Here is an 18,758-nt window from a genome sequence, read left to right on the forward strand (position 1 = left end):
CAATACAAAAAAGTGTTAAATATTTAACATAAAAATTTTTAACACAAAATTTTTTGACGCAAAATTTTTTACTATAAATCATAACCTGCATATTAAAAATCTAATCTTTTCTAAAAATTTCAAGACTGCTAGTGTATGTTTCATCAAACTACGGCCTACTGAATATTTCTTAATTAATAAACTCAATTATTACTATAAAAAACTCAAAATACATTTTTAAAATTATTTTTTACATAAATAATCCAAGCACGTAAACGCGTGCGCCATTGCGACGCATCAAGAGAATCTCGTACGTTTATTGTAATTAATTAATTGCGTAATTATTTATTATAAATTATTAATAATTATAGCAGTAAGAGAATTAATCTATATTCTAGCGTAGCTTAGCAATAAGCTAACATAAGTTTGATGAGCATAAGATCGTTAAAAAACTATAACTAACGCACGTTAAATCGTGATTATCCGAATTCATAAAATCTCAAAGTTCCGACAGTCAATTTTAAATAATCTTAATTAATAATAAGTGATTATTAAATTAAAACTAACAAATAATTCATTGATAATTAATGATTAATGTAAAATAATTATTATTAATTAAGAATGAGGAAGCAGGAGTATAATTAAAATGACCACGCGGTATTAATTATTTTTTTTTAACCCGCGCATATTAAAGTAAATATAAAAATATATTCATTGTAATAAATAATTAAAAAATTATTGATTAATAATTGATAAAGTCCTTGATTATATAGAGGAAAAAAATAATAATTATAATTATTTAAATAAATTATGAGTTGTCATGTGTAGAGAAATAATTCGATAGTGAAAGTTAAATGTTGATATATATAAATTAAATATATTTAATAATTAATTAGAGTTTGTTTATTTATTTTGAAATTATGTAGAATTTTTGACGTCGCTCGGTCTGAGCTGTGCATTGATATTTACAGATAAATTATTACAATTAAATTTATTTATTGATTAATAAAGAATTTAAAATAAAAGAGCGAATGTACTGATAAGTAAAATTATATAATAAAAATATGTGTTTAGATAAGTAGTTACGATAAAATTAAAAAAAAAAAAAAAACTGTAGGCGGGTCAATATTATTAAGTGATTATAATTATAATAATAATTAATAATTATTAAATTTATCGTAATGTAATATAGCAAGAGTCAAAAAATAATTGACGGTGGATATAAATAATTATTAAACAAAAAGAGTGAGTGTTTTTTAGCGTTTAAATCTTATGATTTAGACGTGTATAAATTTATTTAATAAAAACTGTTAAGACATAAGTTGAAAGTGAATTATAATTATAATAATAATAAATATATAAATAATAATAATAATTATTCATTTTAAAAATCGTCACGCGATTTAAAATCGTTTTGTTCGCATTTACAATTTTAAATAAAAAATATACCGCCCAAATTATTATTGTAAAAAAGTAACGCGTAGAAATTATTAGAGGAATAAAAATAGATTTTGGAAAATTGGGTTCAAGTTTTATTAATAATTTTTTTTTATTTTTAAAAATATTTTTTTTTAAAAGTTACTTGAGATTTTTTATTAAAAATCTAAAAATACTTGACCATAAAAAATTTTTTTGATCTCCGTATACATAAACAGATATATAGAGCGTGAAAAATTTTGAATTTAATAATAAAGCGTGATAATTACCACGATTAATTAGCCTCAATTGTTAGACCGTAATTATCAACTAAACAACTATAGTATTAATATAAATATAAAATAAAAAAAAATATATATAAATAAAATTAATTCAGTATTAAACGAGTGAGAGATCTCAGACATGAGGCCATCAAAAAACAGATATTATTAATATATTACTAATATGAGTGTGTAATAATTAGTAGATCAATTCCTTCATATGATATATGTGAGAGTAAATACACGTAACACGTGCGTATATAATTGATAATTACTATAATATTAATACAACACTTTAAAATGCGGTAAGTCAATAGAATGAGTCGACAGCTGAACAAAACAGTTATTACGAGTTAAGTAATACAATATATAATGGACCGGTCAACAACAAACTGACCATTGACGTGGAACCTGGTTGGAAAATATGCGAGTATTAATTTGACGTTGATTTTTTTTTATATTTCATCAATCACTCAGCATAATTTTAAAAAATAAATTTTTTTGATATTTTTTCCACTTCAGCATTTTTGTTTTATTATTTGTAGGATTAAATTGCGACAATATTTACGTTTTGGTTGTTATGATAGATTACATTATACTGCATTACACTAAAAATCATTAGCTGACAGTTATTTTATTTTCGTAACTACTTAACTGTCAACGTCATGCAATGGCCTCGCTATGATAGATCACCGCTCGTTTTCTAATGGGATATTTTTTTAGATATAAACAAAATAAATAAAAAAAAAGGTAAATAAAAAGAAAGATATATAAAAAAGAACTAAACACGTTTACTAGATATAAAGCAATACATTTATCTATTTGTCACCAAGCTAATGTCATGCTCGGATTTCAATGCATTCCACAAACTTTCATTGATCGATTCAGTACTTTTATTAATTATTTAATATTCATTGGATTGAGTTTAATTAAATTGGACTGGATTGCAGTGCATTAATTAGTTGAATTTTCTCTGGTAATATTATTAATCAAATTAATAAAAATTGCGATTGTCTATTGTATTGTATTGTAACAAATGATATAAATTTTTTATTATTCCAGATTTTCTTTTATTGCTCAATCTTAAGTTATTTTGTAAAAAGAATAAAAAATGAAAATTAATTATTAAATCTAGATACAAGGAATCATTTTTTTATTTGATTAATCTTCCTGAAATTTATAAAATTTTAAGCGTAAGTAAATAATCTATATTATTAAGAGAATAAGCAAAATTTTGTGGCCAGTGTATTTAGATTATAAAATGGGTTTTTATGGTTAAATTTGATATTATTGGAAAAATTTTGACCTGGAGTTGTGCCTTTTCAATGTTTCATATCATTCTCACCAATAGTCAATTTATGATGATAAGTAGTTAGGCTGCATTCGAAAATGCTCTATCTCTAGATATATAATTGAGAAATGACCTTGTATCTTGTCAACTATTGACATTTTTAAAGATATAAGCTCATCCCGATGTTACACTCATCAAGACCTTTCATTTAAGTACCCACATCAATTTTTCATATATTTTTATATGAATATATATTATATATATGTATATATGAAAAATATATCAAAATGCATGTGGGTACTCAAATGAAAGCTCTTGATGAGTGTAACATTGGGATGAGCTTATATCTTTAAGAACGTCAATAGTTAAAGAAATACAGTGCAATTTAACAATTATCTTATGAAATATTGATATTTTTAAAGATATAAGCTCACTCTGACATTATACTCACCAAGACCTTTCATTTGAGTACCCACATCAATTTTTCATATATTTATATATATTATATATATGTATATACGAAAAATATATCAAAATGCATGTGGGTACTCAAATGAAAGCTCTTGATGAGTGTAACATCGGGATGAGCTTATATCTTTAAAAACGTCAATATTTAAGAAAATACCGTACAATTTAACAAATATCTCGTGAACTATTGACATTTTTAAAGATATAAGCTCATCCCGACATTACACTCATCGAGACCTTTCATTTGAGTACCCACACCAATTTTTCATATATTTTATATATTTATATATATTATATATATGTATGTATGAAAAATATATCAAAAATTCATGTGGGTACTCTAATGAAAGCTCTTGAGGAGTGTAACATCGGGATGAGCTTATATCTTTAAAAACGTCAATAGTTAAAAAAGTACAGTACAATTTAACAAAAGTCATTATTTAATAAAGCAAAATTTTATTTATTTATACTTCACAAGTCACGGCAGTCACATAATAACTACAAGGTTGCTAGTTGTTTTATTATTTTTATTGTTGTTTATTGCTTCAAATTTTTTGAAAATTTGAATCACATGCTCAAAAGTTACAATATAATTTTATATAATAATAAGAATAATAATTAATATCCCGATTAGAAGTAGTAGTAAGATGGAACATACTGAAGATGATTGTAATAAACAGGATACCCGATTGGTGAGTACCTGACAAGAGGCGTACGGTAGAATTGTACATGACTCGCATCGCTAGTTTTCAATTGCAGCTTTTCATTTCCTGAAAAAGTCAGTGGTATTATTCAATATTCTTTTATTATAACTTAAGTTAATATTAATGTAAGAGTTGGAGAATTTAGATTAGAGCATTAGTCTTCTTCGAAACTCGTGCAGAGCCTTGGACTTAACGAATGTGAAAGGAAAAGGGCCTGATCCATTCACACCAACGCGAACAATGTTGTATTAACGTGCTTCATGTAAACATCCATAAATATATTTATATTTATTGTTATAGTTATCTAAAGTTTACCTTTTGCGTTACCTTGATCCGCGGAGGGTGCGCTCCCATAGAAATTTCCAGATCCAGATCCTCTGAGCTCAATCCGGTTCTGGATATTCAAATTGCTCTTTGGTAGCACGAACGACGTCGACACTACCGGGATTTTTGGGTCCTCTTTTTTAGCTTCCGAAATGTTTTCCTAGAAAGTCATTCAATTAATGATCTATAAATTTTAATGTTGAAAAATTTAATTTGAGATTTTTCCGATGTTTCCTGAAGCTTTGTCGTGAAATCGTGAATTAAAAAAATTAAGCGTTGATTCCTTCATTTAATAAAAGACAATTAAAAAAAACTTTTATTAATATTTTCATGAGTAAATTAAAGAAAATTTTGAAATTTTAATTGACAGTCCTTAATTTGATCATTTATTTATTAAAGAGCTTTTATCAATGAATCACAATACTATTTTTCGTAATCTAAAGTGTGTTTTTGGATTTAATTAGAAATAATTTGATGATAATCACTAAAATTTTTTGGTAATTTTAAGGACTTTTTTGGTGATTCTTAAAATTAATTGGTAATTTAAAAAGTTTTTTGGTAATCTCAAAAATTTCACTTTTTATTCAATATTAAAAGTTATTATTCAATAATTATAACTATAACTTTTTAAACTATTACTTTTCAAGTTATAATATCAGCCTAAAAATTTATAATAATAGTCAAAAAAATAATAGTAATTGTTTAAAAAGTTGAAAAAATAAATATTAAATATTGATCTTTTAATTAAAGATTAAATATTAATCTTTTAATTTAAGTTGATTAATTATACAGTTGAAATGTCTCAAATTAAAAAAATTTTTTTACCGTTCATAACAAAAGCGGTAATTATTTACAAGTGGGGTCAACCCCATTTTGGGCCATAACTAGGTGAAAAATTAACATTTTGAAATTTTTTTTATTCTGATTGTTTTTACGGCGTATTTATGATCGTGAAAGAAAAAAGTAAAGATTTCGATAACTTTTTTGCTTTTAAGGAAGTTCGAGCATAACTAATGATCTTTTAAATATAAGAATCTACTAACCTTTTTAAAATTTTGGGATCAGATAAATTACGTATTTATTTATACGTATACTTGATTTCAAAGCTCAAAGTTGGAAATTATTTTTACATTAGATTCGTTCGAACCTCCTTAAAAGTTAGAAAAAATTTTGGCTCATGTTTTTGGATAAAATTTCTATTTTATCTTTTTTTGATATATATTTTTTTTGAAAAGTACATAAAAAAAAAAAAAACGAACAATTTAAAAGAAAAAATTGATCAATTTGATCCAAAAAAAAATCTAACATGGGCTAGCATGGGTTTACCCTACTTGTAAATAATAACCACAAAAGCTACTAATTTTTCACAATTTTTGCTAGTCAAAATATCATTTCAACTCCACTCAAATTCCAAATCAATTATTCCAAGAAACAATAAAAAACCTATACCTTCAATTTGGCCATCATCAACGACTCTTTCTTCTCTTCCTTTTCACTTTTCTTTTCCTCCTTAATTTCGTCCTTCTTGTTTTCCTTTTCAATAATTTTGTCTTGATTCTCGCCAGTACTTTGATCGGGCATCAGACTTCCAGCAGCGATTAAATTCTTCTTGGCCTCTTCGTAAGCCCTGATGTGTTCGAGCCTGGCAGCCTGGACCTCGGGAGTCTCCTCGACAGGCCTGGGGGCCACAGGGAGATTGCTGGCCTCAATCCTGAAGCCATTTTCCCCGTCAGCGGTGTACTTGGCGGTCTGAACAACTCCGGAGCCGTCAACGTAACTGAAGGCCCCTCTGGTTGATCCGTCCGCTGCTCCAACTTCGGACCTCGCGGAGCCTGGGGCGCTGTACCCAAAGCTGTACTGGCCCAAACTGTCCTGGTACTCCAACAAGACCTCGGGGGACTTGGCGAACCCACCTGATACCAAACACAAAGCTATTAGATACACAAACATTGTCAGAAATGCGTCTTATCTTATACACTTAAATGTCGGGTGTCTTTCACTCGAGTGCCCTCGAACTTGATATCCGAGGGTTTATATACCCTCAGCTTCTTTGTCCGTTTATTATTCTTATTTTTTCTTCCTCGTACTTATATTTTTATATTCAGCAAATGATTAACTCCAGAACAGGTTGTTTATCGCAAGGCCGAGCATTGTCTACACTCCGGTTCGATTTTTTAAATTTAAGGACAAACGGCCACCACCGCCAAGGTTGAAAAATCAAGATAAAGGGAAAAAAATTTTTATTTATGTTCGTGTACTTTTATTTATTTTTAAGCTACAATTAAAAGCAACATTTGTTATATTATTTTTAATTGGTAATTTAAGTTTAAGTGATTATTTTACACTAAGAAAAATTTAGCATTAATAGTCGGTTAATTATAGAAGTGTTTTATTTAAAATTATTAATTATTTATTTTAAAAAATTTTTTAAATTTATAATTTATCAAAAATTAATTTATAGAAATAATTTTAAATCAAAGATTTAATAAAAAAAATTTCATAGTCTAAAATTCAATATATGATTCTTTAAAATTAATTAACTTTAAAAAAATTTAATTAATTTAATAATTAAAAAAATTAATAATTAATAAATTAAAAAATTTATTAAGTTTAAAACTTGTTAAAAAAAATTTTAAGTTAAAAATTTATTAAAAAAAATTTTTGAATTTGAAATTTAAAACAAAAATTTTTCAATAAAAAATAAAACTTCAAATTTAAAGTTTGATTAAAATTTTAAACCGCAATTATTTCACATAAGATTACGTAAAATCGCAGTAAAAAATTTCACACTTATAATTTTTGACATCGACGTTGTTCAATTACCCACAAAGTACAAGCAATAATAACAATCCTCAATACAAAACATAGTCTAGTCGAGAAGTGAGTTTTCTGCGAAAAATCGATCCGAGCTTCTTAAAAATATGGCGATTGGTGCATTGGATTCAGAATTTAATTCTGAGAAAGAGGTATTTTTTTATTTATCCGCTTTTATTTATCGTTATAACTTATAAACGAAAATTTTCGATGAAAAGATTCCAAGCATTTTATAAAAAATTTAAAGAAAAATGTTTGAAGGATGAAATAATGGAATAAAAAAATTTTAACGTTTTAATGAAATAATACAATAAATAAATTTAACGAACGAAACAAATTATAGTGAAATAAATTAATAATTCAACTTTAAATAACAAATCTAAACTTCTAGTATTAGGAAAAAATGTATGAACTGTAAAATTATTGTAAAAAGGGAAACATAAGAGAGGGGAAATACAAAGCCAAGAAAAATTGTAATTGGTTTGTATCTCCCACCTAACGTATTAATTTGGGCAACGCCCTTTTCTTTTGAGCATGATGTTGAGAAAAAAAGAATTCAGTTACGAGTTAGCCACAGAACGAAGACGGTCTAATTTGAGTCTTCCCTTTTTTTAATAAATATTTTTAAAATTAAAGATGTGTACAATTTATTAGATTCTTTCATCATTCTACGTCCCCGGTCTATTAGTCGAAAGACTAGGACTGAAGTAAATAAAAAAAAAAAAAAAATGTCCATTCCGGACGTTACATGTTTAAAAACTTTTTCTGCCCTCCAGGCGGAAAGTGGCAACTTTCGGCCCGCTGCGCTAAACGAAATTGCCGCTTTCCGCCTCTGTCGGACAGAAAAATAGTATACAAACCTATGGCAGGAAAATAATAAATATCTCAGATCACATATATGTCGACCTCGGCTTCGCCTCGGGCAACATATATGTGTTCTGAGACATTTCTCATTTTCTTGCCACAGGTGTGTAATATACTATTTCTTACTACGCCGGTCGAAAGTACGGGGTTCCCGCTGCGAAAGCCCCGCTTTGATGCCGTGGTTGAGTTGCGCATGCGCTCTACGACGGGGAGCCGAAATAATGAATTCATGCACTGACAACGAGACACGAGGCGGCAGAAAGTCTGAAAGTCGGTAGTCGCGCTCTCTTTATAACTTATGTTTATAAGCCTAACCTTACTTGTGATTGTTATGAATGTATCTGTTTTGTTATGTGTCAATGATTTTAGGTTAAAACTAAGTTAATTATAGATAATAAATATTTATTTTAATGAAATGAGACTTTTTTAATATTTAAATTACATAAAGAAACGAGAAATATTTTTTATTCTGATAGATATTCTCAAATAAATAAATTAATTATTGAACAAATAATTATTTGAAAAAATACACTGATAGAAGGGTTTATTTGTATTAATAGTATATTACACTACAAGGGCAGAAAGTTGAGATTCCTGCACTGCGCGCCATGTGCCCGAGGCGAAGCCGAGCGTGTGAATATAATAGTCTATCTATAATAGATAATATAATAATCATCCGTGTAAATACAATAGCCTTTACATTCACGCAGCGTGGATTTGTCAGAATTTTTTTATGTATGGATAGACATATGTCCTTCCAAGTTATTTAGCTGTGTAAATTGGTTATATAACTATTTTAATCATTTTTCAGAAGGAAATCGAATTATCAACTCAGCAACAATGTAATCAGAGCAGCACTTCGATGAGTGAGGTATATTTATACCAATCGGCTCATCACCATCAAGGCAGTTCACAATTATTCAGTCACCAGAAAGCAGGGTTGCAATGTACCGCAATCGCAACCTATGCGATTGCAGCGTTACCAAATAAATTGTCACATGTAACCAGTCAAGATTTAGACGATATCCTTGTTAGTGGAGACCATTATTATTTACAGTGCAGGAAGGCCGCAACTAAAGATATGCTAAACATAGATGAATTACTGTCCAATTTTTTGGTAAAAAATAAGCTTGTTGTAATTCTTAAAAAAGATGATGTGTCGTATGGATCATTGCTGGATGAAAATCCATTAAGTTCTTTATATGAGTATTATAAAAAACGTGCTGGCAACTATTGAACCCAATTGTGGTTATCTATTTATTACACAAAGTAAAACTGTGGCATTCAAATATTTATATTCGCCGCATGCGAATAGCCCGGAGTTCTTCCTATTCAACTCTCACCCTGTTGATAAAAACAACTGTATACCGGAAGAGGAAACTGATGCCAAAGCTCGACTTTTTCGGTGCTGTGGAACGTTAGCATTGGCAAAGGCTCTGTTGGCAGGAACGAATTTAAATCGTGGACAAAACAATAAAATGTGAGCAATACACAAAATTAAATTGTCAATGTCCTCAAAAATTTTAAATTTACCAGAAAATGTTCATCTACTGTCTTTTATTATAGTTATAGTCTTATATTTATGATTATAGTTGTCTACTGTGATACTCTTAGCGATAGAATTGTATTAAGTCGTGATGACGAAGTTATTCGTAAAGATACCGCGCAGAATGATTTAGATAAATTATTTGTGTATAATTATTTATTAGTTAGTTATCACAATAATCGTAATCGTAACAATAACAGTTATATCAAGATATTGCAGCAAGATATAAAGTTAAATAACAGTAACAATTATATCAATAATAATAAAGTAGATCATAGTAAAATGGTAACCACTGGTGAAGTTTAACTAGTCGGCGAAAGTACTGTAGATGGATGTACTCTGTAGCTTATAATCTGCTTTAATTTTTTGTAAATGGCGACTCTACTTAATTAAAAAAAAAGCAAAGCTTTACTAAGGGAATCGATACTGTAAATAAAGATTCTTATTTGGCCATAAATGGAGAAGATGTATTTGAAGTGATACTTCAAGGCACCAAAAATCATTAAGACTAATAGACCTAATTGTAATCCATATATATATATATATATATTGTTCAGTGAACAGGCCCAGCCGCGATGAAGTCGCCCCTGGGGACTCCCAATTTCACGAACCGCACCTGTCTACCGCTAGTTTCCGCAAAAATTAACCGCCTATGAAAGCTTAGCTTGACTGATCACGCCATGTCTCGGTGGTGTGGTTGGCTGATCGCTCCGCTGACATGCGCAATCAGCCTTCTTCCCCAAGTCGACGAGGAAGAAGACGCATTATTATTATTATCTTTCGCTTCCATGCTTTTCGTTGCAACAAGTCACCATTAGTGTTACTTTACTTTCGCTTTTTGCTAACAAACCGCATTTCGCTTATTTAATAAGTCAATTTGCTTAAATTAATTGTTATTAACCCGCTTTAGTTTGTTACAGATAAATTGTGTTATTTGTAAAAATAATTCTCCGCTTTTCCAGTGTCGGCAGTGTGCTCAACCACGTGTCAACCGGCTTCGCTTTATTAATCACGCAGTGCTTTATTTATCCGCTTTTATTTAAACAATCCGCTAACGTATTAAATAAATATTAAGTGTAATTTGTGTAAATAAATTTATAGTGTTCATTTTAATAAATATTTCCGCGTTTTAATTGAGATATCCAGACCAAAACCTGATCCTCCGCTTTCCCGCAATTACATCATTTTACATATATATACACTGATAGAAGGAATTCTTAGTATTTAAGAAGATTTCTTTGTATTTAAAAAACATATATATTTCTTAATATTTAAGAGCGGTTTATAGTTGATTTTCAAACGTGTTTTTCTCATGTATGTGATAAAATTTCGAAAAAAAACGCTTCGCTCTTCGATAGATAATTAAATTATCTATCGAAGAGCGAAGCGCTTTTTTGGAAAATTTTCATTTATTTATGCATAAAATGCGTTTTAAGATTCCATTTGTTGTACAAGTATGACAGAGATACTTTCGTTTGTCCAATAGAGGGCGAGAGAGAGAAAAAATGTAAACCCTTCTTAAGAAATATTTCTTACAAGAAATACAAAGAAATATTTTTTAAATACTAAGAAATGATTTCTTAAATACAAAGAAATATTCTTAAATGTTAAGAAATCCTTCTATCAGTATATATATATATATATATATATATATATATATATATATATATATATATATATATATATACATATATATATTTTAATACACCAAAGTTTTATCACTAAGTTTAAAATTACTCTCTACTGAATAATAAATTATCTGATCTAAATAATTATCGTTAAGTAATTTAATATAATAATAAAAAAAATAAAAAGTTAATGTTTTTATATTGTATTGTAGAAGATTATTTATGTAATGTTTTATAAATTTTAATATAATTTTCAATGCATTGAAAATTGAAATGTTATTTTTAAATTTAAGTTTCATCTATCATTTTGTAACTTCAATTCTGATCGTTTATTGAACGAAGATTTTTATGATACTGAAATTAGCAGATATCTGACAATTTCAAAAATTTTTAACAGCTAACGGATCAATTATTATAAAAAAAAAAATTTTTTTGTTAATTCACGCTTGTAATTATTTTAAATTTCTTCTTAAAGTTTTTTGTTAATTTTTTTTTATTATAATTTAATTATCATAAAAATCTAAAAATTTTTTAGATGTCTGCTAAATTCAATATAATAGATTTTTCTCAATTATTTTTAAACTTCAAATTATACTTTGTCCCTCTTTTTCACTATATATTAACATTGTTCTTAAATATTTCGTAAATATTCTTCAATGTTTTGTAACAACTTTATACTTTTGCAACTCACTATCAGGGTAATAACACTTTTCTGTCGCTCTCGCGAGTTTTTCCTGCTGGTTATTTTTTTTTTTTTAATTTTATAACATTCTGTCATTTTAATCCGCTCTGAAGTTAAGTTAAAATTTATATTTTAATTTATCATGTCTATTTTTCTTGTTAAAATTATTAAAAATATGTTAATAACAAAAAAAAAAAATTAGGAAAACGGTTGACCCTGAAGGCCATCCCTGCAACTTCCCGCTAATTCCATACCTGGGCGCTTAAAATTGCATTTACAACGTTTTTGAGCTCTTCGAGCTCAAAAAGATAACTTTTCTATGCTTTTGAGCTTTTCAAGCTCAAAAGTTTGATAGAAGGTTGATAAAACACTATTTTTTGAGTTTTTAAACCGCAATAATTCTTGAATGAATGAACCGATTTTCACGCGGTTGGCGGCATTCGACGTAGTTTTTTAAGCCTTATGGAAAATTTTTAAGTTTATATCGATCAAACTAGAAATTTTGGAGTAATTCCGAAAAATCACTTTTTTGGGTTTTCTTTCCTGCACGATATCTCTCGAACGAATAAACCGATTTTGACCGGATTAGCGGCGATTTACGTGGTTTTTTAAGGTTAAAAGCTGATTAGTTTTTCAAGTTGATCGATAAAGCCGTTCAAAAGTTATCCCAAAAAAACCACTTTTGAAAAAATCTTTTTTTTCAGTTTTTTTTAGATTTTTCGAAATCTATCGGTCCGAATCGATCCAAATTGTATCCAAAATACAGTCGACAAAGATTTGAGTATTTATCATTTTAATACCGGAGATTTTAATACTAATAATTTTAGTTCATTTGTTTTTTCCTAATTATAATAATATTTAAAATTGTAATATGTTTGAATAATGGTCTAAAGTAAAAAAAAAAAAAAAATATAATTTTAGACTCTTCTTTTTACAATTATAATGAAAAAATTGCAATACATTGTTGTGAGCAAAGAAATGTTTCAAAAAACATAGTTTTTTTAGAATGAATATAAAATAATTATAAAGTTAAGGCTTGTTTTCTTTACTTTAAATTAAAAAATTTAATAGTCATTAAATTAAGATAAAGAAATTCAGATTTGTAAATATTAAAGTTGTGTACTTTTTATGTTCATTAAAAATTTTAAATGTCTTGTAAAATGTTATTAGTATTCATTTGTAACAGTATTATAACTGATTGAATACGGGTGAAAAATTTATGGTATGCATATGAACAAATTGTACTGTGGAATTTGTATTAAATATAAATATTTACGGTTCATTTTTTTATCTTTGGGTGTTAAAAATTTTGTAACACGAAATATAAAAAAAATGAACTATAAGTATTTATGTCTAATAAAAATGTTGCAGTACAATTTGTTCATATTCGTATCATAAATTTTTTAACGTACATACAGTATCCCTCAATAATAACGTTGACTTATACTTATCTATTGGGTAACTTTTCTATAACTGAAAGTTATCATTTTTAAACTATAATATTAACAAAAATATATTCATTTTCACAACAAAAAGATAACATTTTTTTTTCTAAAAGTGACCCTTTTGTTATCTTAAAGATTATATTTTGTTATCATTTTTTTAACGCTAATATGTTATCAATTTGTTACTTTTTGAGATAACTTTGTAAGGTCATTAGGGATACATTTCGGTAGAAAATTTGTCAACTTTTTGAAAGTGGAGATTGTTGGCATCTAACTTTTTTTAGATAACTTTTTGATGTTATTAAGTTGCCAGTGTGCCGCTTGGGTAATTGGTACTATTTTCAACTCGTACATGCGCAATGATCTTTATATGAGAGTGGTTGCGACAACTATATAAACACCGAAATTGAAAAGAAAACTACCATATACAACCGAGCCACAGAGAACTTAACTTATATAGTCGATTAATTTAAAAAATAATTTTTACTCATTAAATTTGTAATTTTTCAATTTTTTTCCCCAAAATTCCTAACTATTAAATGTTGCACTGTAAACTGTAATTTTTATTTATTTTTTTTTTTTTATATAAAATATTTTATTTAGTAAATTAAAAATTAATACATCATTAAAAAAAAAATGATACCATCAGAGTAATGTTTAATTCTTACAAAATAAATATAATAAAATTAGCTTTACAATTGATAGACCGATAGCTGATTACAAAAATATTTCATCATTTCGTTGACTGTAGGACAAGTATTATATGCATATAACACAAAAAAATATAAAATAATAGTATATTACACTACAAGGGCAGAAAGTTGAGATTCCTGCACTGTGCCCGAGGCGAAGCCGAGGGCATTATGGCGCGCAGTTCAGGGCTCTCAAATTTCTGCCCGTGTAGTGTATACTAGTTTTCTTGCTATCCGGTTGAAAGTACGCAAAAAATTGCTTTGAAAAAAAATTTATGCCTGCCCCCGATATTTGCGGCACGAGCGAAGCGCTGCTGATCGGGGGGGGGGGGGAGGCATCAAATACACCTGTCAATAAAGATATTAATTTATAATCTATCATATTACTACTTTCTTTTGAGAAAAGATCTTAATTTAATTTAATAAATTTAAAGTTATAAATATATTATAAATTAACTCTGATTTTAAAAATAGAAAAAAACAAAAAAATGAAATAATAATCGTAAAATGCATAGAAAAAAAATTACGAAAAAAATCTGTTTGTGTATTTTTTAAAATAATTATTTGTTCAATAATGAATTTATTTATTTGAAAATATCAATCAGAATAAAAAATATTTCTCATTTTTTTTTGTAATTTAAATATTTAATAAGTCTCATTTCATTAAAATAAATATTTATTTTCTCTAATTAACTTAGTTTCAACCTAAAATCATCGACACATAACAAGACAGATACATTCATAACAATCACAAGTAAGGTTAGACTTATAAACATAAGAAAAATATTTTTCTGCCCTCCAGGCGGAAAGTGGCAACTTTCGGCCCGCTGCGCTAAACGAAATTGCCGCTTTCCGCCTCTGTCGGACAGAAAAATAGTATACAAACCTATGGCAGGAAAATAATAAATATCTCAGATCACATATATGTCGACCTCGGCTTCGCCTCGGGCAACATATATGTGTTCTGAGACATTTCTCATTTTCTTGCCACAGGTGTGTAATATACTATTTCTTACTCGCTTCGCTCGTGCCGCAAATTTCGGGGGCAGGCATCAATTTTTTTCAACTCAATTTTTTGCGTACTTTCGACCGGATAGCAAGAAAACTAGTATACACTACGAAGGTAGAAATTTGAGAGCCCTGAACAGCGCGCCATGATGCCCTCGGCTTCGCCCTCGGGCAAATGGCGCGCAGTGCAGGAATCTCAACTTTCTGCTCTTGCAGTGTAATATACTATTAATTGTTTATAATTGTTTTTTTCATTTATCCGCCATTTAAATTATTTCTTAAGAAATTTTTTTTTTTAAATCATCATTTACAAATCTCAATATAATTATGAAAAAATTTTTTTTTTTATTCAAATTTTCATTGTTTATTTTATAAACAATTTGTTATAAACAAATTTACATTTTCGTTTTATTTTTTTTCCGTTGCTTTAAAAAATTACAAATTCAGTCATGTGCATCAAAGTTGTAAAAAAAATTTTTCTCTATTTTTTATTAAATTTTAAAATACTTGACCTCATCAAAGTTGAAGCGGTCAACTATTTTTATCAACATAAATTGTTATAACTTCTAAACTATTGTTGATACCGTCTTTGACATTTAGGACAATCTTTTAAACAATTTATTGATTTATATAATAAATTTTTGATATGCTTGATATCTATTATGGTTCAATTTTTATAAAAATTTATTTATAAAAAAATGCATTACTTCAATCCTTTAAATGACTATATCTTTTAAACTATTGAAGTTACGGCTTTTATTATTCAGGACAATTTTATAAAGTAATTATCAGACTACTCAATAATAATTTTAAATATTTTCATGCATTGAAGTAAAATTATTTTTTTGTTAATAATAAATACCTCAGAAAAACACTTACTTATGTACTCTTTTAAAATTCTTTATTTCCAAATTTCTCTGAAATTTTTAATTTTTTATTTTAAAATTTCAATTACTTTAAACTGCGTGGGAATATATTCTGTTCTATGCATATTTGTCGAAATTTAAACAATAGAATATAGAATCATAAACATAAACGACAAACACAAGTAAGTATTTTTATTCTTTTTTACGCAAGTCTGATTAAAAAATTGTAAAAAATTCATTCAATTCCGTAAATGCCTACCAGGCCGCACTACTGGTAAAAATTTTAAGTTTTTGTAATTCGTAATTTTGAATTTGTAATTTTTTAAAGCAACGGAAAAAAAATAAAACGAAAATGTAAATTTGTTTATAAAAAATTGTTTATAAAATAAACAATGAAAATTTAAATAAAAAAAAAATTTTTTTCATAATTATACTGAGATTTGTAGATGATGATTTAAAAAAAAAAATAATTTCTTAATAAATAATTTAAATGGCGGATAAATGAAAAAAACAATTATAAACAATTAAAAAATTTTTTTAAGAAAAAAATTTTTTTTTTTAAATTATTATTTTACTAAGACAACAAAATGACAAAAAAAAATTTTTCAAAAATATTAAATTTGTCTATTTGTTTATAAAAAGTTTTTAAACAATTAATGTTAAAAATTTTTTAGCTGAGCTATTAAACGTTCTATATTAATACAAAAACAACCAAAATTAAAAATTTACGAAAAAAAAATTTTTTTTTAACATTAGCCGGATATTTCTATTTTTGATAACTTTGAAAAATCATTATAAACAAATGAAAAAACTTTTATAAACTTTTACTACGCGGTCTTGTTCATTATTTATATAACAAGAGCTCCCAAAAGAAAAAAAATTTATAGACACATTTTTTAAACTTTTATAAGAGATTTTATGAAAACTCAAGTCTTCGAAAGATTAGTTAATTAACAATTAAATAACTTAAACAAAAATCAAGCTAACAATTTTTTTTTTGGCGGGGCTATATTCCTTCAGATGTCTAGATAATACTATAATTTATTCAAATTTTTAAATTAATATTGAATGTTATAAAAAAATTATTTTGTGTTGTATACTTTGCTTAGCGGCAATGCCTAGGCACCAAAACGGCCGCGCGGAGCCCAATTTTCAACGTTAAATTAAAATTATAAATAATGGAGCTACAACTCCGGGAGTAAAGACTTATTTTATTGAAATTTTCTCCTCTTTTAGGATCTTTTTAAAAATTTCAGATATCTTTAATATTTTCAAAGTTATAACCACAAAATGGAGACTACCTTTTTTTCTCTTCGTTTTTTGTTTATAACAAATGTAATTTTTAATGGCGTATAAATAAAAAAATACCTCTTTCTCAGAATTAAATTCTAAATCCAATGCACCAATCGCCATATTTTTAAGAGGCTCGGATCGATTTTTCGCAGAAAACTCACTTCTCGACTAGACTAACAGTGTTGTAAGCTAAAATCGGATTTGGCCGTGCAATTGCAACAAAATAAGTACCAGCATTACTCCTTGCAGCCTCTCGTGCCAAGTTGACCTTCTGATTGATGTAAGCCGCGGCGTGTTTTGCTTTTGCGACGGTAACGTCTTGTGTGTCAATAACCCGGCCATCTGGACCGATGGGAGCTCCAGAGGAGGTAGGTACGTCATTAACCTGGTATCCGTGTACACTTGCCGTGAAAGCGCGAGTGGAGTCTTCGCTCGCGGGAACTGACACTCCCTCAGGCTCCTTGGGGCTTTCTGGTGTTGATGATACCAATGGATCTCTGTTATTGTTATTGCTGTTGATGTTGTTACTGTGAGATCTCTGATGATGATTAGGCTCTTGTAAGTACAGAGACTGGGCAGATGTGACACTTAGACAACCCACCAAAAATATTAACAGACTAAGCTTGCGGGTCATACTCGAATTGTTGCGAGATATTTTACTATTTTGCTTATTCTTAGTGTTTAGTACTATTGAGCGATTGCTTATTGTCCACGAGCTTTATATAGGAAGAGGCTTGTTTGTTATTCAGCTAATTTTTTTTTTACTTTTTTAATCGTAAGTTGATACAATACTCGGGTATTAAATTATTTTGTATTATTTTAAAACGGTTAGATTTCCTGATCCGTTTGCTCAAGGCTATTACTCAAGTTACGAATTTTAAAATAGATGATTAATTTATTTTTATTTATAAAAATATGAATTATTATTTTATTTTACAGTTACGACAAAAATAATGATAATAATTAAAAAAAATTTTTTTTAAAATGACAATTTTTTAAATGGGCAAATTTTACCAATAAAAAAGTTTGGAAAATCCAAAAGTGCACGCCGCATAATCTCATTTTTCACAATAAAATTGATTAAAATAAAATATAAAAAGCAAAATAATAAAAAATAGAAAATTCTGCTATGGTTTAGTGGCGCCATAATTTTAAGGTGAAGAAAAAAAATACTATAATAAAATGTATAGATAGAGATACAAAAAAATACACAGTAATATATTAGTTTTTTATAAATAATAATTTAACGACAGCAAATTTAACGCTCATATTAATTGAGAAAGTCCATCGTGTATTACTTTAGATAATAAAAAAAAAAATTATTCCAGTACGATCATTTTTTCGACTGATTTTTCCTCATGCACCAATCCATAAATACAGACACACGGACGTCCAGAAAAGATTATTTTTAATGTTATTATTTACTATGTTAAACAAAATAATTGTTATTGAAATGA

At 27.6% G+C, this 18,758-nt stretch overlaps 1 protein-coding gene across 2 annotated transcripts; it reads right to left on the reverse strand.

Moving 5' to 3' along the window:
• Window positions 1-3,982: 3,982 nt before the first annotated feature.
• LOC123262308 lies at window positions 3,983-18,003 on the reverse strand. Of its 2 annotated transcripts, none has more exons than XM_044724498.1 (4): window positions 17,533-18,003; window positions 5,913-6,376; window positions 4,467-4,623; window positions 3,983-4,205 (listed from the first exon to the last, which is right to left on the reverse strand). In XM_044724498.1, exons 1-4 carry the CDS (start codon window positions 17,933-17,935, stop codon window positions 4,066-4,068), a joined length of 1,164 nt encoding a protein of 387 aa, XP_044580433.1. In that variant the 5' UTR covers window positions 17,936-18,003; the 3' UTR covers window positions 3,983-4,065. The 2 variants fall into 2 exon arrangements, with proteins under 2 accessions (XP_044580433.1, XP_044580432.1); XM_044724497.1 differs by having other exon boundaries at window positions 4,455-4,623; window positions 17,533-18,002.
• Window positions 18,004-18,758: the final 755 nt, after the last annotated feature.

This window comes from Cotesia glomerata, linkage group LG3 (assembly GCF_020080835.1).
Source record: "Cotesia glomerata isolate CgM1 linkage group LG3, MPM_Cglom_v2.3, whole genome shotgun sequence".
Lineage (NCBI taxonomy): Eukaryota > Metazoa > Arthropoda > Insecta > Hymenoptera > Braconidae > Cotesia > Cotesia glomerata.